At 46.4% G+C, this 23,040-nt stretch overlaps 1 protein-coding gene across 5 annotated transcripts in view; it reads right to left on the bottom strand.

The window, feature by feature from the left end:
* The window catches only part of AGRN (agrin), a 243,119-nt gene that overhangs the window by 39,589 nt on the left and 180,490 nt on the right, over positions 1-23,040 (bottom strand). For all 5 annotated transcript variants that reach the window (XM_083752360.1, XM_083752361.1, XM_083752362.1 and 2 more), the window contains 7 exons: positions 17,188-17,333; positions 15,805-15,910; positions 15,513-15,620; positions 8,728-8,892; positions 3,144-3,287; positions 1,872-1,996; positions 634-739 (listed from right to left, as the gene is read on the bottom strand). In XM_083752360.1, coding sequence (XP_083608486.1) covers positions 634-739; positions 1,872-1,996; positions 3,144-3,287; positions 8,728-8,892; positions 15,513-15,620; positions 15,805-15,910; positions 17,188-17,333 — 900 coding nt within the window. The remainder of the gene's footprint in view (positions 1-633; positions 740-1,871; positions 1,997-3,143; positions 3,288-8,727; positions 8,893-15,512; positions 15,621-15,804; positions 15,911-17,187; positions 17,334-23,040) is intronic.

The raw sequence follows: 23,040 nt of genomic DNA, 5'->3' as shown, positions 1-23,040 counted from the left end.
TTGTTCTGGAGGTCCGTTCTTAACCTGAAACTGTTCTTAACCTGAAGCACCACTTTAGCTAATGGGGCCTCCTGTTGCTACCGCACCGCCGGAGCACGATTTCTGTTCTCATCCTGAAGCAAAGTTCTTAACCTGAGGTAATATTTCTGGGTTAGCGGAGTCTGTAACCTGAAGCATATGTAACCCGAGGTACCACTGTATAGATTGTAAGCCTATAGGCAGGGAATGTCTTGTTTATACCTAGCTGCATATAAACCACTGTGGGACCCTTTCTGGCTAAAGAGCAAAGTGCAAATGAAATCAATCAACCAGTTGTCCCCAAGTTCCTCTCTCTCTCTCTCTCTCTCTCTCTCTCTCTCTCTCTCTCTCTCTCTCAATGAATTAAATTTATATGCCAACTTTTCCTCCAAGGAACTCAAGGTGGTATACGTGGTTTCTCCCTCCCCATTCTCTGCTCACAACATCCCCATGAGGTAGGTTAGGTTTTGAGATGGTGACTGGCCCAAGGTTACCCAGGAAGCTTTGTGGCTATATGGGAATTTGAACCCTGGCGCCCCAAGTCCTGGTTCAGCACTCTACAACCATTACGCCACTGCCCAAACAAGAAGCTTGACATGGTGCTCGTGTATTTACCTTGGCACTGGCCGAAGTGCTTCACCTCTATGACCTGCCCTTGCCGGCAGGCAATGGTCCTCAGCTGGCACTGGTCACCATAGGTCACTCCGTCGGAGCCGCAGACCTAGGTTATTTGATCAGATTAGTATTTGTAATTCCACTTTTCCACAGCAACTGTGTTGAGATCAAAGCAGCACTCAGTAATAATAGGATTACAATTAAAAGGGGCCATCACAGTCATTATAGCCATATCAAAAACACAATAAGGCAGAAAGCAAAAGAATTAATCAAAACAATTAATGCAGTGGCTGCTGAGCATCAGCCCTGAGCCTGTTGACGTGTGTGTGTGTGTGTGTGTGTGTGTGTGTGTGTGTGTGTGTGTGAATGAGTGAGAGTGAAACAGATAATGGCAGTTCAGACGCATAGAGATGGAAGGGACCCTGAGGATCATCCATCCAGTCCACTGCAGGAATATGCAGCTGTTCCTTACAGGGATCTAACCTGCAACCTTGGCGTTATCAGCATCGTGCACTAAACTGAGCTATCCAGGTTCTCCAGTGGAGAGGCAATAGGGATGCTCCTCTGCTGATACAACAGGGACAGAGATCAAAGACCAGTAGGATTTGGGGGGGGTAGGAACAAAAAGTGTAAGAACATTAAGAAAAACTTGCTGGATCAGTCCATTGGTTCATCTCATCCAACATCTTGTTCCCACAGTAGCCAACCAGGTGCCTGCAGGAACCCTCAAGCAGGGCCCAAGCGCCTCCTGTGGTTTCTAGAAACCGATATTCAAAAACAATACAGCCTCCGACTGTGAAGGCAGAGTATAGCCACTGTGGCTAATAGCCACTGACAGCCTTTCCCGACATGAATTTGTCCAGTTGTCTTTTAAAGCCATCCAAGTTGGTGGTGAGAGGGAGCAAGTTTCATGATTTAACTGTGCATTGAATGAAGAAGTACTTTCTTGGCAACAGCTAACACGAGAAGAGAGGGCAGTGGAAGGTGAAGCAAGGTCAGGTTGTAGTAAGACCACAGGTGACTCGAGTTCAGCTGTAAATAAGCTCATCTGTTCCCCCAATTTGTAAAATGGGGACAATAAATTCTAGGAGTTGTCTCCCGTGTGATGTCCTAGTCAAAAGAGACTCACTGAAATTAATGACATGACTAGCTTAGATCTACTAATGTCATGGGTGTGTGGGTGTGGGTGTGTCCTATACTGAATAGGGCTGACAATGGACACAATTGTGTCTACTTACCTTGGTCATGTTGGCCTCCGTGCAGAGTGGAGATGGGCACTCACAGTGTGCAAAGCCATTTACTTCCACGCAGGACGCCCCAAACTCACACACCATTTCAGTGCAGGACGAGGGTGCAGATGGGTCTGAGTAGGGTAGGATAAATAACAGTAGAGGCATGGCATGAAAACTCATACACCTGGATTTTGCCTAACAGTTGGTAGGTCTTCCTTTGCAGATGATGAAGGTGGCATGCACACCACACATCTGAGCAGTGGGGAAGTGGTCTGGGGTCACGGGAGGTCTGCAGCAGGGTCCCTGTCTCTAGCATCCTAGAGCTGCCCAATCTGCACGAAAGGGGAGCTTCTTAGCCACTGCATGCCCCCACTGTATGCTAAGCATTTAGGAACACTGAAAACACAAGGTGCTTCCGTTTCAAGAGAGTGGTGTGCAAGTTCTGTTATATAGGATGGAGCTACATGGGAAGCACAACTTAAGGCCCCCCCCCCAAAAAAAAGAAGATACTGGAGCACTCCAAATCCTTTGTCCATGTACGTGCACATGCTGAAATAGTAGATCTAGCTGAAAAGCAATACATGGAGACTTGCATTAATTGTTGCAATGCACCCCTAATTAATATTGTATAATCTTAGAAGGAAGGGACGTGGGTGGCGCTGTGGGTTAAACCACAGAGCTTAGGACTTGCTGATCAGCCCACGATGGGGTGAGCTCCCATTGCTTGGTCCCTGCTCCTGCCAACCTAGCAGTTCGAAAGCACGTCAAAGTAGATAAATAGGTACCGCTCCGGCTGGAAGGTAAACGGTGTTTCCGTGCGCTGCTCTGGTTCGCCAGAAGCAGCTTAGTCATGCTGGCCACATGACCCGGAAGCTGTACACCGGCTCCCTCGGCCAGTAAAGCAAGATGAGCACCGCAACCCCAGAGTCGGTCACAACTGGACCTAATGGTCAAGGGTCCCTTTACCTTTAATCTTAGAAGGGTGTGGTTGTGACTACTATGAATGGACCATGCACTTCTGATTTTGCCATTACACTGCTGCATTTTAAAACACATTTAAAGCGCATGACTTCCCCAAAGAACTGTAGTTTGTTAATAGAGCCAGGAACCCTAGGATTCTCTGGGGGAAGCAATGTGCTTTAGGATGTGTGGGGCGCACACAGCCAGAGAGGTGTTAAAGCCATATTCACAAACAGTTGTATTATGCAGCAATCTTGGCTTCTCCAAAGCAATGTGGGAGAGGAAAGCCCACGAAGAAAGCAGCCCCTCCCCGCTCACCTTTCTCGCAGCCAGACATTCCCAGCTTGCTTCCGTTGGGACACTGGTTGCATTTCATGCCGGTGATGCCAGTTTTGCAGGAACACAAGCCTGTCATCTGCTCACAGTCATCGCGCACCGAGCCCACGGGATCACAGTGGCAAGCTTCACAGGAGGGCGACAGGATGGGAAGGAACAAACTGAATATATGACACAGAAATTCCCCCCTCTCCCTCTGGCCCTATCCAGTTAAAGCTCTATAATACTACTTTAAACAGCCATGGCTACTCTCCTGGGAACTGTCGTTTGCTAAAGGTGCTGAGAATTGTTAGGAGACACACACACACCCATTCACCAAGCTATAATTCTCGAGTGGTTTAAAAATCACTCTCCCTCTTCCCAGGGAAGTCTGGGAATTGTAGCTCTGCGAAGAGAGTGGAGGGGTGTTTGAGTCCCCTAACAACCCTTAGCGCACTGTCATAACAATGCATCATTTAACTTATAGATTTCACTGCCATACGAAAGTTTTAAAGGGAAATGGTAACAAATGCCAGTGGGGGAAAGTACATCAAATGCCAACAGACCATTCCCTCTTGCTATGTGCTCCACTCCACCACCGACTGAAAATATCAGGCAGTAACAATGAGAGGGGGCTACTGCCTTCCTGCCCCACTTGTGGGCTTCCCAGAAGCACCTGATGGACCCACTGTGAGAGAAAAAGGACTCTGGACTAGATGACTTTTGTTCTGCTCCAGCAGGGCTCTTCTTGTTCTTTTATGTATTCAAGATATCCTTTTATTTATTAAATATAATATCTTTATTAATCCTGCCCTTTCTCCCAAAAGAGCCCAGAGTGGGGGTGAGGGCAAATATTTCTGTGATTTTTAAAAAAATAACCATTTAAAATAATACAAAAACGTATTAAAAAACCTCTAAAACACAATAAAAAGTTAAGAACAGATGCAGCCAAACATGCAGTTTTCATCAGGCCACTAAAAGGGTACAGTGATGACGCCTGCCTTATATCAACGGGCAGGGAGTTCCACAAAGCACAGGTGCTGCCACACTAAAGGAGTCATTCCTAAAGCATCACAACAGTGCTTCAAATGTGTGGTTCGGATGTGACCACCATTTGTCATGACTGGACAGGAACTGCCATCTGTGTGGCATTTGTGGAAGTGCAAACCTCAAAAATGTTTACGTATGAGTTAAGGCCACCTCTTACGTTCTTAATCGGCTGCATGGATAGTTGAGGTCAACATGGAGGGCCATGTATATAGCTGGGTGCAGATCAACAATAACTCACAAGGTGTCAGTGATGTTAACTCTTTATTCAAAGAAACAAAACAGCGCAGGCCTAGTAAGAACAGCAACTCCCCAGTAGTTCTCGCCCCAATGAGGCAGTTGCAACCTGAGACCTCTCTGCCTGATCTGTCTTTGCTCTGCCCTCTTCATACTCCTGCAGGTTCTGGGAGACCAAGGGGGAGGGGAGCTGATTACACCTGGAGGGGGAGACTCCTTCTATTCATCATTAGCCTGCCTCATCTCTGCCTCTTGGCCCTCCTTCTCTTCAGCCTCCACTTCTGTCTCTGATTCCGGACTGCTCTCTGCGACAGCCTCTTCCTGATCACTAAATCCTGTTGCCTCTTCAGCTTCTAGCACCTCCTCATGCTAATCTGCTCCCTCTTCTCCCTCTGACCACTCATCGTCATCCCATCACCAATCTCCTGGCTCTGAGTCTTCTTTCCTTGGGGGTTCCCCAGCTGGTGCCTCCCACCATTCCTCTGCACCCAGCCAGTCTTGTAAAACTCCCAATCATGACCCCAAATCAAAGGGCATATGAGCACAAATGCAGATGTTCTTGGCTCTATTCTCTAGGCACACCAGACAGGCAAATCCTGACTGCAACCCTGTACCCACCCCCAATGAATTTCCCAGCTCTCTGTTGAGAGTTTAAGAAGGGAATGGGAGGGAGACGGACATAAAGTTAAAAGACAAAACCACTTATTGTCTGAAAACTCTCAACGGAAAACAAAACTCTCTGGTTCATTTTGCAGACAGCGGGTTCCTTTTGAGAAGGGACACCTGGGTTTGGGATGGTGGAGGATTCATCAATCCCCTTCCAGTCGTCAGTTCCAATGGTTAATGAGTGATGCCATTAGATGCACACATCCCAATTCCCAGCGTGATCTTATCAGCTCTTAAGCCTACTGTGAGCGGGGCTTTTATAACTTTAATGAGGTAACACTTGTTCTCAGCACCCAGGATGGAACCCAAGAGTCTCAACTCCCAGTTCAGTGCTGAACTCTGAGGAAGGGCTTGTTGTTTTTAATCACTGGGATGGATAAAGCCATCTCCATTTGAGGAATGACTGTTTCAGAACAATTCAGATCCATCGCCCAAGAGAGAAAGGAAGAGGGGGATGGTATCACTATAATAATTTCTCTCTCTCTCTCTCTCTCTCTCTCTCTCTCTCTCTCACACACACACACACACACACAATTCTTTGTTGTTTGCTATCCTTTCCAAATAACTCTTCTTCCCATGATAATTCTGCCCTCTCCCCGTTCACCACCTTATCGATTCCTTTGCTTTTGTCTCCAATGGAGCTTGAAATTAACACAGCCTTCCCCTGCCTCCACTTCTCTCTCTCTCTCTCTCTCTCTCTCTCTCTCTCTCTCTCTCTCCCCCCTAACCCCCACCACCACTTGCCCTATCGCAGTTCACTTCCTTATTTGCACAGAGGAATAGTCTCAATACAGATCTGGGGAAAGTGATCACGATTGGGCTGTATCCCTTGCCCCAATTTCTCAACAGAAATGTAAGGGGCCATCTGGGGTGTCAAAATGGAGGGGGGGGGAATGGAAGACACTGGTGTGGGGAAACAGAGAGCTGGGTTTTTAGCTAGGGGTGAGCAGAAGGAAAACTACATTCCACCAGCAAACTACTAGCCTATTGGCCTGGAGTCTAAATTAACCCAACCAAAAGTTACTAGCCTGCATTTTTTTTACTCCTAAGAATGAACAGTACATGTCATTGGCTCCAGAGTCCAGCAACAACCAGGATTCAGAGTTAGGTGCTAAGGAGCTAGATTGGGTTCTTAGCCCTGAAATGGAATATGCAGACCAGGAGCCCTCTGAACCCAAGGCCGCAGCACTAGTGCCCATAGAACTGGAAGCCAATAAATCCTCAGTTCACTTCCATGTTGGAGCACAAGTTGCATTGCTTACTAGGAGCTCTCCTTGGTGCTGAAGCAGCCTACCTACCTTGCTGTTTTGCACTGTGGGCTCGTACAGTGGACGAGGATAGGACAGAGCACTGCTTGCTGCTGAGTGGAGGAGGTAGAACACCCTTCTCCTCTGCACCTAGCAAAGGAATGCAGAGGGCTGCCAGAGGAGGGGTAGAATGCTGTCTGCCTCTTCTGCACCCCACTCACCTAGTGACCTATGATGACCAGAGTTAGGCAAGTGGCGACCTTTTAAGTTGTGGTACCCGGTCAAGAAAGCTTACCTGGTACCTCCTTTCATAACCACTAGGTGGAGCCTTTTTAATTCCCCCTCTTCTTTTTAAGGCACTACTTAACTTGGGTTTTACTATGCTGTTGTGCTTATATAGTGTTTAGTGTGTCAGACTGGAAAGTTGTAGCAATTTGAATCCCCCCTCACCCATGAAGCTTTGGGACAGTCATCATATCACTTAACCTAAGCTATCTCACAGGGAAGTTGTTAGGATAAAGTGGAGAGGAAGGGGGCAAGAACCACATAAGCTTCCTTTAGCTCCTTAGAGTAAAGACAAGGATATAAATGTAAGAAATAAAATTAAATAAAAGATTGATATAGTTATTTGTATTTGTGAATCTGTTCTTTTTGTTTTATTGTTTTTAATTTCGTATCACTGCAAGTTGCACTGGAAGTAGATACTCTGAAAGATATTTGTTGTTGTTTCACATTAATAAATGTAAATGTAGCATGGTGGATGGTTCATCAATTTTACTGAGCCTTCAGCCACGTGTCACCTCAGGAATAAGAACTAAAAGCTTATGAAGTGGAAGGTTGAAGTCTGCAGAAAAACCTAACACTTTCAAGCTAGGAACAAAATGTAGGTTGATTCCTATTCAGTCAGCTGGCAAAATATTCATTTCTACAGCTGGAGACAACAGGCGGGATTAAATTTGGGGCTTCTGCTAACATCTGGAAGAGAGCAAGAATACATTTCTCATGGGGACTACTACTAACATCTGGCTAAGTGAAACCCAAAAAGGTTATTACTAACATCTGGAAAAGAGAGTGTCGGGTTTCTCCCATGGCCAGCATCTGGAAGGCATCAGAACAAATTTCTCTACCATCTGGAGGAAAGGAAAGGTATGTTTTTGCAGAACATTATTATTAGAAGGGGATTGGAGGGGGAAAGCTTCCTCTTAACATCTGGAGTTTTCAACTCCCGTGAACTAACAAGACGGAATTGGTCAGATCAGCTTCCTCCAGCCTGTTGACAGGGCTTTGCGATTTCCCTTGCCGCAAGGCCTGCTCCACATCTTACAAGCACAGGCTCATCTGTTTCAAATTAACGCACAAGTTGAACCTAAGGCAGACCTTTTGTAAATCTGGCTACGTGCTGCAACTCTTTGAAAAACGACTTCATGCCACATACAGTGGATGTGACCTGACCTCCAGACCTGGACGTTGTTATTGCTCACAGATTTGGTCTTGCATGGCGAGGGCATGGAGTCTGCGAGCTTCCAAGGAGGGTTTGCTCCTTGTATGACTGCCAAGGCCAAAACAGTCTGAAAATGAGCAGACCTCAGACAAAGAGCATGGGAGTCTGCTGATGAAAGCAGTAGTCCAAAACATCTGGAGGGCACCAGGTTGGAGGAGGCTGTTCTAAGGTCTTAGGCAGGTCTTCCCCAGCCCAACAGGGAGATAACCTTCTGCATGCAAAAGACAATTGGATATGTGAAACTGCCTTATACCAAGTCTCATGGATCCAATTAGCTTCGTATTTTAAAGCACCTAATGGCCTGCCACATGGAAAATAGAGCAAGCTTGTTTTCTGCTACTCCACACAGCAGGACCCAAACTAATGAATTCAAATTACATGAAAATAGATTTCTGCATTTCAGTGGATTGGCCAAGATGACCCTCAGGGTCCCTTCTAATGCTACAATTCTATGATTCTGTGAATCGTTAGGAATAACTTTCTGACAGTAAGAGCTGCTTGACAGTCGAACGGACCCCCTCAAAAGGTGGTGGACTCTTTTCACTGTTTTAAAAATAGTCATCTGTCAGGGATTCTTCAGCTGTGATTCCTAAAATTGGACTAAACGACCCTTGGGGTACCTTCCAACTCTAAAATTCTATGATTTACCATCAGACCCCTTTTTTTTATATGGAGGTGCTGGAAAACAAATGAACCTGGGATCTTCTGCATGCAAAGGGCCTGATTTACTATTGATCTACTGCACCTTCCCAAGAGCATGTGATAAAAATGCAACGTCAACATTCACTCTGCCACCAAACAGCTTTGCTAATGCTGGGCAGGAGTCATGCAAACCTCCAGGATCTCCTGGCAAAAATTTCCCCTTTGTGGTTGAGACTGCAATACTCACGGGTACAGCCACTCTTGCTGTCGGTGACAATGCCACGGAAGTTCCAGAAACCCGGCTCACAGCGGTCGCACTTCAGGCCCCCCACGCCAGGTTTGCAGGAGCACTGCCCGGTGGCAGGGTCACAACTGCCTCCATAGGAACCGTAGGGGTTACAGTGGCAGGTACCTGCAAAAGACGGGTAGGAGGTCAGATATGTTTAATAACATAAAAGGGGCCCTGCTGGGTCAGAGCAATAGCCCATCTAGTTATAAGAACGTCCAGTTTCTCACTGGCCAGCTGGATGCCTGTGGGAAACCCACAAGCAGGACCCAAGCACAAGAGCACTCTCTCCTCCTGAAGCTTCCAGCAATTGGTATTCACAGGCCTTGCTGCCTCCGACTGTGGAGGCGTGGCATAGCCATTGTGGCTGGTCCAGCATCCTGTTCTCACAGTGGCCAGCAAGATGCTTCTGGGAAGCCTCAAGTCAGGATCTGACGTCAAATGGGATCTCCCCACTTATGATTCCCAGCACCTGGCGTTCAGAGAAACGCTGCCTGGAGATACAACATAGCCATCTCAGCTAGTAGCCACTGCCTTGTATTCTACAAATCTACTTGCCAAGGACAAGCACCCAAAGCAAAACACTTAAGCAGCACTCAGAACCCGTCCCCCAAGTTCTGCAGAAGCTGAAGTGAAGATCAGAAAACAGCAGAAACTCTCTCAAATGGCTTGGAAGAGACCCTGCTATTTCCTCGAAACCCTGGCACATGTGAAAGTAAGCTTTGCCTCTCTCCTGAGCCCTTTAGAGGAAGAGAGGGCTTTGTGCAGATCACAAATAACAAATAGCTAGTATATCATGCCAACCTTTGGAAGCCCTCAAACATAGTGATTGAGAAGAAAGAAATGGGGGTGGGAAAGAACAGTGGTAGCTGTGGAAATGTTTTGTATATGCTTGCAAATCAACAAAGGACACAGAAAAGCCACAGGATTCTGGTTCCTAAGAATCTGAGCCTTCTTTCATATTTTTAAAAAATGAACCAGTTTCCGTGACCTATCTAAATTATGCAGGATTGTGTGATTGTCTTATTTTATACAGCATCCTACTTTTATTTGCTTTTCATAATTTATAATGGGGGGTTGGAGAGCAATGGAGGTATGCCGTTGTGCTTTATTCGGTCTCTTCTCTAGCTGGAAGCTCAGCCAGATGGGTGGGGTAGAATAATAATAATAATAATAATAATAATAATAATAATAATAAATCTGCCTGATTCTGAGTGAGAGCACTGGTCCATCTAGCTCAGGATTGTCTTCAATGACTGGCAGGGGAACCCCAGCATTTCAGACAAGGAGTCTTTCCCATCACATACTGCCTGATCCTTCTATTGGAGGTGCTGGAGATTGAATCTTGGACTTTCTGTATGCAAAGGAGATGCTGTATCATTGAGCTAAGGCAACACTGAGTTGCCTCCCAACACTTTCTTTGCCGCGATAAGCACTGAAAACTGGTGGAGGAGGAACAGGAGGAGGACAAAGAAGCTAATAATAACAACCTGGGATTCTCAGAAAGCTGAGTTCTATGTCCACTATCACATTCCATATTTCTCCTGTGAAATTGTTTCTTGAGAAATACTAGCAATTGAAACAAAACAGTACATGGTTTTTAAGGAACTCTACTTTTCAAGCTGTACAGTTTTGTAGGGCTTTCCCTCTTCCATCCTTGTTTACTTTCTGCCCCGCTATGTGGAGCTGCTTTCTCGCACAATGTCAAAAAGAGATTGTTCTCAGATTTCATTGGCTTATTGGCATGCAAAACTTCCCAGCCAAGGTCCATCTGCTCCTTGCTGTCTGCATGCAAATTCCCAGCTGTTGGGAATCAAATGTGGATGCACCCACGGTCCAACCCTCTGTCTGTTCCTCTATGGGAGCAGGTACAAGAACATTGGTTCCTGGGCAGATACAGGCAGATAAGCCATTCCCCTTGAAGCTGCTCACTCTTGAGGCAGGCCAGAAAGAGATTCTTGGACAAACCAAAGTGGCTTATGTGACGCTGAATGTTTTCCTTCCATTGCAGGAAAACACTAGAGGGGGGGAAATTATTGCAGAAGCTGGCCGCAGGGAATAAATCTGAGTCCTGCAGCACAGTTTGCAGGCCGGTGATTACATCTTGATTTATACCCCCTGCTGTGGACGCAAGGGCATGAGCGAGACACAAGTTAAAGAGAGGTTTGATTCAAGACACAGCAGATAAACTTTAGGAAGGGGGCGCAAATGGAGCTGGCTTGACAAACGGGGAAGTGATGCCTAACACCATGAGCAATAGGTATGAGTGACTGAAAACTGGGTTGCTCTGAACCTGATGATCATTGCTTTTCCTCTTGTCCTTTCTAGGGCTCTAAGATCTCACAACACAACACCTGGATGTTTTTAAGCTCACCTTCACAGCTGTGGGAATTCCAAGCCTAGAGGTCTGTCACTGCCCCTTTCCCCACACTCCATCCCACCTTCCATGAAGGCAGAAGATCTCAAGGTGGGGAAGTCCTATGCTAGTTTCTGCAAACAGGAAAATAGGAAGATGTCTTATACTGAATCAGACTATTGGCCCATCTAGCTCAGTACTGTCTACACTGACTGGCAGTGGCTGTCTAGGGTTTTAAGAAAAGGAATCATTCTCAGCCCTACCTGGAGATGATGGTGTCTGAATGTGGGACTTTCTGCACCCAGAGCAGGTGCTGTACCATAGACCTATGGATACTCGTGTGGTTAGGGACCTGCCTTATGCTGTGTCAGATTTTGGGGCAATTTAGCTCAGTACTGTCTACACTAACTGGCAGCAGCTCTGCAGGGTTTCAGACTGGGTCCTCTCCCAGCCCTACCTGGAGATGCCAAGGATTGAACCTGGGACCTTCTGCACAAGAAGCAGATGCTCTAACCACTAAGCTATGGCCTTTCCGTGTAATATGCAAACCACGGGGACACAGAAGAAATGCACAGGCCTGATGGCATGTAGCACCACACACTGGCCATTACAAGGACCATCATCACCTAAAAAACCAGTAATAGTTAATAAAAATGATGAAATAGAGCAGGGGCAGCCAGCTTGTTGACCTCCAGGTGTTGCTGGAGCTATAGCTCCCATCATACTTGACCTCTGGTTATGCCGACTGGGGCAGATGGAAGTCAGAGTCAAGCAACAAGCAGAGGGCATTGCACTGGCTATCCCTGATCAAGAGCAATGGCTTTCGAACAGTGTCCTGCAGACGCCTGGGATTCTGTGGATGTTCCTCAATTAAGTGATCAATTACAGCAGAAAAGCTTCCTTGAAAAAGAACTCTCACCCTCCTACTGCCAATCATCTCCTAAGCCACATTTCTAATCCTTATTATGTTCTGGGCACGTCCTAGTTCATGCAGGGTGAAAAGTGAGGCTTGACAATCCTAGCTGGAGTCTGATGTCAACTGAGTCTGCAGCCTGGAACACTCCCCACAATGCCTCTGCCATACCCTGCACTTTTTGTGGCAGGTTATGGTGAAGGCTTCTTAGAGCCAACAAGTTTTTAAATGGCTGCTTCACAGACACCTAGCTTTGCAACTCTCACAGAGACATGCCGTATAAGGTAGGTATCAGGAGTGTGTGCAGGAGCCAGGCCCTGTGACCAGTAGGGCTTCGCAGGACTGGGGCCTTCCTAAGTTTGTTCTGGAGAGGCAAGGCGAGGCTGCTTGGTAACTCACTGCACCTGATGGCAAGAGCCGGGAAGGGATATAAGGTCAGCATTTCCCTTCAGCTCTTTGCCACAGCAACACGTTTCCTGCCTTGCTGCATCTGGCTTCTTGCTTCCTGATCCTCGGACCTTGGCTTCCTGACTCCCCGCTTCCTGACCCTCAGACCCCTGGCTTCTGGACTCTTGCTCCTGCTCCCACCCTGCCATCTTGCCCCCAGTCCCGACGTCCTCAGCCAGGACTTCAATCGTCCATAGACCAGACCGTGACAGTAGGTCTGCCTTATTATCCCAATATTGCACATTAAGGTGGGTGGCATGGTATGGAGCGGTGCAAGATAATGCATTGCTGGAACCCATCTGGTGCATCAGAACATAAGGAGAGCTAGCTGGATCAGGCCAGCAGCCCGCCTGGTCCTCTTCTCGCAATAGCCAACTAGATGCCCATTATGGGAGACCTGCAAGCAGGACTTGAGAGCAAGAGTCCTCTCTCCTCCCTTGCAATTCCCAGCAAATGGCATTCAGAAGCATATTGCTTCTGATGGGGAGGTAGAACGAAGCCATCATGGTTAGCAGCTACTGACAGCCTTGTCCTCCATTAATTTATATAATCCTCTTTTAAAGCCATCCAAGTTTGTGGCCATCATTGCCACTCGTGGCAGCGAATTTCAAAGGGGAAAGGACTTTCTCTGGTCTCTCCTGAAATCTTCCAATGTTCTGCTTCATTCCTTGAGTTCTAGCTTTATATGAGAGAGGGGGGAAACCTTTTCTCTCTATTATATATAAAATTTTCTGTTTTACAATTTAAAGTACTCATTTTTACCTCCTTAAGATATTGATGACTTCCTTTCTTCTCTTTCCATGGTTCATTTTACATATCATAAATCCCTGAATATTTTTCAGAAACTATACCATTCAGTATTCCATTATTACATCCATCGTAACTTATTTACACTGTTGAATTTATCTTAATGCTGCCAGTGTTTTCAGCTGTACAATTATTTCCCATATATTCAATAAACGTTTTCCAATCTTCTCTAAAAGTATGTTCTTCTTGTTCTCTTATTCTATATGTTAAGTCTGCAAGCTGTGTATATTCTGTCAACTTAAGTTGCCACTCTTCTTTGGCTGGGACCTCACTCGTTTTCCATTTGAGGGCTAACAAAACACGGGCCGCAGTAGTGGCATACATAAATAACCTTTTTCTCTTTTTTTTGACACCAGGGAATTTCAGCCTGAATTATCCCCAACAGAAAGGACTCTGATTTGGGGGGTACTTTTAAACATTTTTAAAAATTCATTATGTATCATTTCCCAATACTCATTTACTCTTTTACAAGTCCACCACATATGAAAGAATGTTCCCCGAACCTCTTTGCATCTCCTGGAGATGCAAACAGGGAAAACCTTTTCTCTATCCACTTTCTCCATGTCATGCAGAATTCTGCACATCTCTATCTCCATGTCTTCCAGTGGCATAGCGTGGGTTGTCAGCACCCGGGGCAAGGCAAGTAATTTGCGCCCCCTAACCCTGAGTGAGCCAGGTAGGGGCAGAGAGCTGCGAGTGCGAGCGTGCCCCCCCAGATGCTGCGCCCAGTGCGGCCGGGCCTCCCTGCACCCCCACGCTACGCTACTGATGTCTTCTCATACAGATCTTTGCTCTTAACCAAAAATAGGAGAAGCAGCTCCAAATGTCATAACCTTTCTTTGTAGAGGAGTTGCTCCACCCCGCGGATCATTCTGCTTGCCCTTTTCTGAACCTTAATAGCAAGATGAGGCCCAGATCATGGCTCAGTCTCTTAGTGGCTACATTGCATAAGCAGTCAGTGTGGCACCATGAGAGAAGCCAGCCAGCCCCTCCCCGCTGCCCACCCTTACTGGTGACCTCTGTGACTCCACAGCCCAGGAGCTCCCGTGCGATTAAAGCTGCTTTCAGAACGCTTCCTCTTATTAAATTATATGGCGCATGAAATGATTCTACATCCCCAATCAAGACTGCCTCATCTCGGCACACTCGCCTACGATGGCCACAGACCAGCCGATGCCCTAATGGATACCCGTGAACCAGCTGGCTGTCAGCCTCAGCTGTTAAAAATGTTGCTAATGCTTTCTCATCTCGTTAGGTTAAAGAGCCGTCTCTGGCTAATTATTTTATAAAATATTAATAAAACCTTCGCGGATGTGGCCGGCTGCGGCGAAGAGGAAGGGAGCCCTGAAACTGGGATGCACACAGTTTAAAACACTGGGCACATTCTGAGGTTATAGGAAAGGGAGGGGGCCAAGGCAATGAATGCACACATCACCCCCTCTAATGGCAAACTCAGACAATGAGCGCCTGCAGGAATGTGCTCAGAATGGGACTACAAATCCAGAGTTCTCCCTCTGTGCCTGCCATCTTCAGGCACAAGAGGCGAGCAGGTTGTGCTCAGCATCATCCCCCAGGATTGGCAGATCTCTGGACTGGCCAGGCTTGATGTAAATATCAGGATCTAGTCTCCTGCTTTTGCCTGAGCTCCAAGCAAGATCTTCTGCCTCCTGCAATCAGCTCCTTCTGCATTAGAGGTGCTGCTTTTGAATTATGGTGCTGGAGGAGACTCTTGAGAGTCCCATGGACTGCAAGAAGATCAATCCTATCCATTATTAAGGAAATCAGCCCTGAGTGCTCACTGGAAGGACAGATCCTGAAGCTGAGGCTCCAGTACTTTGGCCACCTCATGAGATGAGAAGACTCCATGGAAAAGACCCTGATGTTGGGAAAGATGGAGGGCACAAGGAGAAGGGGACGACAGAGGACGAGATGGTTGGACAGTGTTCTCTAAGCTACTAACATGAGTTTGACCAAACTGCGGGAGGCCATGGAAGACAGGAGTGCCTGGCGTGCTCTGGTCCATGGGGTCACGAAGAGTCGGACACGACTAAACGACTAAACAACAACAACAACTTCAGATGCAGCTCTAGGTATGACTGCCTGTGATCACTCCCTGGCCTTAGAAAGCTATTTCTTCAGCTCAGGGAAGTCCCATGGAATCGGTGTTTAACATCCCCACTATCACAAGACAAAAGAAGAAAATGAAGTACATATTTAACTCACTGGGGCAGCCTGCAGAGCCAACACCAAGAGCCAAGGTCACATTGTCTGGGCAGCATCCATAAACGGTCTGGCTGCAGTGGAGGAGTGGAGGAGGTAGGATTGTGGTTCCTATGGAGAAAACAAAAAACAAAAATACACAGGTTAGAAATGATAGGAGTTGGGAGTCCAACAACACATGGGTTTCCTATCCCTGATCTAGGGAGGTGGGCGGGGAGTAAACAAGAGATGCCAGCGCAGGACAAAGGGATGTGGGTTGACTGAAAGCTTTGCCAGACCCCCATGAGAGCTTTACCTCGGCAGCCGCCCTGACCCGTCACATAGATATCCTGTCGCTTTTCGCAGCGTGTCTTTTTGAGTTCGCACTCATTAGCATAGGTCACACCATCAGAGCCACATACCTGCAGGGAAGAGAAAGAGGAGGTAACTCCATCTCCTTCTGTTGTACACACAAGCAGTGGCGTAGCGTGGGTTGTCAGCACCCGGGGCAAGGCAAGTAATTTGCGCCCCCTAACCCGTGGATTTTAGTAGGGGCAGAGAGCTACGAGTGCGAGCGCCCCCCCCAAGATGTTGCGCCCGGTGCGTTCGGCCCCCTCTGCACCCCCCACGCTACGCCACTGCACACAAGACAAGCTTAGAAATTACCAAGGGCAGAGGGTATGCCTTGGAAGGAAGCATCACTTTATGCTTAGGCTTGTGCAAACACCTGATCATTTAAAAAAATAAATAAATTATTTATAATGTAATCCATACCGCTTGACCATTCCTAGAGAAATACAAAGCACCAAACGAGCCCAACCCTCCGAACAAAGGTACAACTCAGTACAAATAAACACAGCACATATTACAGGTAGAAGGAAAACAGCTGATAAGGATCCAATAAAATGGAAGAGAAAAAAAGTACTGTATTTTTCGTTCTATAGGACGCACCGGACCATAGGATGCACCTTGTTTTAGAGGGGGAGAACAAGGGGGAAAAAATTCTCCCCCTCTCTGCTCAGCGCTCCTTCAGCGAAGCGGCAGGAGAAATGGAGCCCCTTCCATTTCTACTCCCGCTTGGCTGAAGGGGCGCTGCGCAGCTCTCCCTCTCTGCTGAAGCCAGGAGAGTCTTGCTCTCCTGGCTTCAGTGAAAGGAACCTGAAGCCTGCAGAGCGCAGCGGGAACTCGCGTTGCGCTCTGAAGGCTTCAGGCGGCTATCCCTGAAGCCTGGAGAGCGAGAGGGGACGGTGCACACCGACCCCTCTGGCTCTCCAGGCTTCAGTGAAAGCAACGCAAAGCCTCCGGAGCGCGGAGGGAGCCTGCATTCGCTCCACAGGACGCACACACATTTCCCCTAAATTTTTGGAGGGGGAAAATTGCACCCTATAGAGCGAAAAATACGGTATGTAATCGAACCAACTTGAAAATCTTCTAAGCTGCTGTAAGACAATCACTGTCCGCTGTATTCACATATGCAATAAAAGAAAATCAATCTGCTGCAAATGTGCCCTTTCACACCCCAGCCCTTGTCTCTTACCACCTTCAGCTTCTTCCATGATTCTACCATGTTACCTTTTTACTTGCCTTTTCTACAAACTAAGTAGCCCCAAATGCTGCAATAATACCCTGAGTTGCTTACAAAAACCCTGCCATGGGTGATTAGCTAGGCTTAAGGACAGCATGGGCTCTCAACACCTACTGGATTCCTTGGCACAGCTCCACAGGTATAGTCACACACACAGCGGTCATCTTCCACATCCTCATCCCACGAGCCACCGTATTGTCGGCAGCTGTCCCGGTCACACTCGTTGGAGTCCCCAGAGCCAGATCCTCCTGACCCACATTCTGCCCAAGGAAAGAAAAGCAGAGTAAAAAAATACAGTTCCCTACATAAACGCTGCCTTAATCAGGACTGTGTTGTCCTCATTTATGTGATCCCACCACACGTGTGTGGAATTTTGCACTCAGTGAACTTATAGTCTTATTCTTATTATATTTAAGCACTGGAGCAATCACAGCAGATTAATTGCATGTGTTTCCGTTGGTAAATCAATTAACTTAGTGGTTAGGTACTGGCGGCGCAGGTTTGAGTCATGCATCATTGTTCTGTAGCTGTTGTTGTGGGTGGAATTGTTTTTAAACGTTTGTATTGTTTTTATATGTGGAATTGTTTTCCCACTGCTTTCCCAAATGGAACTGGTTTCTGCCCCCCCCCCCACTACCTTTCTTATTTTACACTTGTTAATTGTTCTGTTTCATTGTGCTGTTGAAACCCAGCTTGGGATATTATAGTAATCTAAAAAAATAAAGAAATATGTGGAATTTGGTGCTCAAATTCCAGTGCTCATTTAAAACTATAATCAAGTCTTATAGGTATAATACCACTACTGCTCATTTTATTATTAATTATATTTTAGAACTCAAGCATCCTTAGCCAGTTAATTGAACCTTCAGGGAGGAGGCATCTCTATATAGGTAAGAAAGGAACTGTAGCTCACTGACAGAGATTCCATTCCTGAAACCTTGAAGAGCTGCTGCCAGTCAGTGCAGACAATACTGAGCTAGGTGAACCAATGATCAGACTCACCACAAAGCAGCATCCTATGTCTGGACTTGGCTAGAACCTTAGAGGCCTGCTACCAGTCAGAGCAAGAGGTCACTGGGTTGGATAAGCAAGTAATCTTATTATAAGGTAGCATCTCATGCTCTGCGTAGTTCCTTGCTCCTCCTCAAGATCCGCAGAGCAAGTTATGCTGAATTTGCAGGGGAAGAGGCATGCAGCAGTTCCCAAGTTCAATCCCAGCTAAAAGGTACAGGCAGAAGCTAATGGGAAAGAAAGACTTATCTCTGCCTGAGATGCTGGAGAACCACCAACATCCAGGGTATACAATTCTGGAGTAAATGGGTCAATGGGCTGGTACAAGGCAGGCTCAAATGATTAATTGGCCCAGGGATGGGAGTGGTAATATCTCAGTAACAACTCACCTGTTTTGCATGCAGAAGGGCTCAGTTCGTGGGATGCAAAAAGGTCTCTTTCTGCCTGGAACCCTGGAGAGCTGCTGCCACTCAAGAGTTGCTAAGACTGGTCTAGAATGATCATGGGTAGGCTAACTAAGGCCTGGGGGTCGGACCCGGCCCAATTGCCTTCTAAATCTGGCCCATGAATGGTCCGGGAATCAGCGTGTTTTTACATGAGCAGAATGTTTCCTTTTATTTAAAATGCATCTCTGGGTTATTTGTGGGGCATAGGAATTTGTTCATTTCTCCCCCCCCCCCCAATATAGTCCAGCCCCCCACAAGGTCTGAGGGACAGTGGACCGGCCCTCTGCTGAAAAAGTTTGCTGACCCCTGGTCTAATTGGACAACAGGTTAGACCTAGGGCAAGGCAGCTTCCTAGCCAAACTGAATACCTTTGGAAAATATGGGGCTAAGAAATTGTGGTGAAACGTTGGGCATTTTTTACCACTTGTGGTAGTCTTACAAATAAACATTTTGGTTAGAAGTTTTCAATGAAATCAGCAAGATTACTGGTCAAAACGTACAGCCAAACCTGACTAAAGCATTATTATAATCAATCTTTTAGCGTGGTGGAACCTGCACTTTGGGTCTCCCTGTCTAATGGCATCAGGCAGTGTCTTCACTGCACTATTTTCAGTGCCTGCTAAGAACCCTTTTTTTTAGATAACCCTGCCCAATTATCAGTGTTTACTTTATCTCTGGTTTTAATTTTCTGAATGTTTTTTAAAAATTTTTTACTAATATTATTGTTTTATGCTTTTTGCAAACTGCTTTGAGGGTTTTTTAAATAAAAAAATAAACTCGTATATAAATTTCATGGAATAATTAATAAAATAATAAATAATTATTATTAATGAGCTTTGAAGGTTCAGTGAAGAATACACACTTAAAGGATTTAATAATTATGCTAACAGCAGCTGCTGCTAGACTAGTAATTGCAAAACACTGGAAGACTTCTCATCTTAATCTCCTAGGATTCCGATATCAAGAACAATGGCAAATTGTTTTAATGGACACCCTCACCTACCAGGTCAATGCACAAAGGTATGTATCGATGACAGATAAATGGCATATGGTTTGTTACAAATTTATTGAATGTGTGTCATTGTCAAAAGGCACATATTACCCACCCTCCCCGTACATAGGGCTCTATAGAAAACAGTACTTTAGATGAACAGAATTGTCCCAATAAATACTGCTTCAAATATCAACGAGACTGATACATTGCAAACTCTGTGTAATTGGCCATTTGTTTTCTCAACATTGTTATCATATTTAAACTCAATAAAAATACATTTATAAATCATAAAATTGACTTGCATTCAAACACTAGCCTGGTAGCCATACGTGACAAGGAATTGCATGCAGTAGGCTACTGGAGAAGTGAGCTAGTCAAGCATCCAAGTGAGCTAGTCAAGGAGAAAAGCACATTGCCCCCCCCTCCTCCACAGCCAGCATAGAAAGACATGGGGCTTTTCCGGGGGGACGCACAAGAACTCAGTTTCGGCACCTTCAGGTGGGTGCCACTGCTATTCTAAGAGAAAGAGGGGAAAATAGCACTGGAAATACAGGAGGTTACAGCAGGAAGGGTGAAGCTTTTCACTTGCCATCTGCCAAGTTAGTCAAACTACTTTTAACTTTTGCGGACTATAACTCCCACCCACTCCTTTATCCTAGGCCAGGTATCCCCAAACTCTGTCCTCCAGATATTTTGGGACTACAATTCCCATCATCCCTGACCACTGGTCCTGTTAGCTAGGGATTGTGGGAGTTGTAGTCCCAAAACAGCTGGGGGTGCCTGTTCTAGGCCATGCTGGCTGGAGCAGATGGGAGTTGGGAGTCACAACACCTGGAGGGAATTTGGGTTTAATTACTAGGCTAGGCCATCATCCATGTATGATTTGGTTGCTCTGCCACGATTCCTTATATCCTTCTGCAGACTTTCTGGCTATGGATTTGGAATCCACGCTCAACCATTCTCATTGACACTGGTTGCAGAATTTAACTTTTACCTTTACCTTTAGGCACAGAGAAATGGACGAATTGCTTTGTTTATTAACTGCAACCACATCCCCACACAGAGCTATTTCAGTATCAAATTCCAAACTTGCACGGCGTGAGGGAACATCTCCCTAATAAGAGTTCACACAGAGCTGAGTTCCAACTGGTTTCCTCAGCCTTACCTGCATTACTCTGAATTTGCGCCAAATGAAATGCTATTTATTTATTTAAAAAATTTTCAAAGTGCCCCCTCTTCATACTTTTCCCCCTCTTCCTTTTTTTCCTTTTTATTGAGCGATCAAAGGCAGAAAGTTGGCGTTAACACAGAGAATTATTCAAGTGCTTCTCCCAGAGGGACAGCAACTTGGAGTTCCATGAGGAGGACTCTTTGATTAAATGCCATCTTCTGCTGCCTGCTCCCTTCCTCAGCCTTTGCCCAACTCCTGGTGAAGTCCTGCCCTGGCTAAATCGCATGCGCAGCATGGTAGAGGCAGCTTTGGAACAAGAGGCAAGACTCCCAGAGAGAGCAGATTCTCTTCACTGGCATGGAGAGACACAAAGGCAAGGACTTATCTCTGGGATGGAGAGATGCTGAAACCAACGTCGCGGACTCGGGCCCCACCTGCACCTTAAAGCAGCTTTAAACAGTTGTAGCTTCCCCCCAAAGAATTCTGGGAACTGTAGTTTGTTAAGGAGTGCTGAGAGTTGTTAAGAGACCCCTTTCCCCCCTCCCAGAGCTACAATTCCCAGAGTGGTTTGACAATCAACCTCTCTTTCCAGGAAACTGTAGGGTCCAGTTTGCCTGGATTCAAACATTTCTAGCAATGACATTTTTGGATCTGCAAGGTCTGGAACAGGGGTCAGCAAACTTTTTTAGCAAGGGGCCGGTCCACTGTCCCCCAGACCTTGGGGGGAACGGACTATATTTTTTGGGGGGGGGAAATGAACCAATTCCTATGCCCCACAAATAACCCAGAGATGCATTTTAAATAAAAGCACACATTCTACTCATGTAAAAACACCAGGCAGGCCCCACAAATAACTCATGTAAAAACACGCTGATTCCCAGACTGTCCATGGGCCAGATTTAGAAGGTGATTGGGCCAGATCCGGCCCCCGGGCCTTAGTTTGCCTACCCACTGACTCTGGCATCTCAAATCTCAGATTTATTTCTTTATTCGCTGGGCTTCCCCATTAACAGCCAGCACTCATAGAGATACACTTGTTCTGTCAATGGGTGGGGAAAACTTTTTCAGCCCAAGGATGACATTTCCTTCTAGGCAACTTTCGGGGCAATAAACCAGTGGGGGGGGGGTGGTGGCCAGAAGCACAAGTGAGTGTGGAGCGGATTGATAACTATAGGTTGAATCCGGTGCTAGTCCTACTCAGAGTAGACCCATGGGAATTAATGAGCCTTAGTGAGGCATATCTATTATTATACTCCGCGTAGGGCTAACACTGAATACAACTAAGCAGCAGCAACAAAAAGAAATTATTTATTTAATTTAAATAAAATGATATGCAATTTTACCTCTGTATAGGCTTGTTTCCACACACCCACACCCACACCCACACGCCCTTCTCCAGCCTCCATCCAGGCAAACAAGAAGCATTGTCAGAGTTGTAGGACACATTCTAGCAGGCAAAAACGTTCAAGGAGGGAGTGTGTGTTTAGGGAAGCTTTTAATGTTTAACAGATCACTGTATTTTAATGCTTTGTTGGAAGCCGCCAAGGGTGGCTGGGGAGACCCAGCCAGATGGGTGGGGTATAAATAAATTATTATTATTATTAATCTGAGGGCAAGACAGAGAGCCCTGGAGTGGGGACATATATGGTATAGGGGTCTGAGGTTCCTTATCCCTGCCTTCTGCTCTCAAAGTCTCTCCTTTCTCCTTCCTTCACATGCTTTAAAGAGACTGGCTTGAGCTCTTGGCAGTGCCATTCTGGAGCTGAGGCTTGGCCAAATAAGGGCCCTGCCTTGTCCTCTTTTCGTCCTAACTTCCTCCCACGGTGATAGGAAAGTGAGAGAGGAACGAGAACAGCAGCCGGGTGCTTTCTCCACCCACCTCCCTCCACTCTTTGAAGTGTGAAATTAAAGCACTGATAAACCTCTTTGCCGAGGCCTATTACGTGCAGTCACCTTTCATTATTGGCAGATAAAAAGACAATGAGAAGGAGGGTTATGGGAGGGAAAGAGGGGGGTGGAAGAGCAGCTTGTGACAGAACCGGGAGGCAGGGAAGCTTAATGAACAGAGAAGCAAAGCAGCTTCCACACGCGCACAGAGTTCACACGCGAGCACACGCACCCCAAACTCAGAGGTGTGCAAGGGGTTGCTAGGCAACAGGAGGAGAGCACACCTGGCCTACAATAGGGCTCAGGTGCAACGAGGGAGGAAGTGAGGGGGTGGGCACAAAGGGAGGGTCAGAACCTCCTTCACAGGCCACACTGTCTGTGCGTAAGAATAAACAGGCAAAAACCTGAGGCCAAAAAATATATATGCCAAGTTTCTAAAAACAGATGGGAGAACATTT

Source organism: Podarcis gaigeae (assembly GCF_964106915.1).
Source record: "Podarcis gaigeae genome assembly, chromosome: 8".
NCBI classification, from domain to species: Eukaryota; Metazoa; Chordata; class Lepidosauria; order Squamata; family Lacertidae; genus Podarcis; species Podarcis gaigeae.
This window is presented reverse-complemented; position numbering and strand designations above follow the sequence as displayed.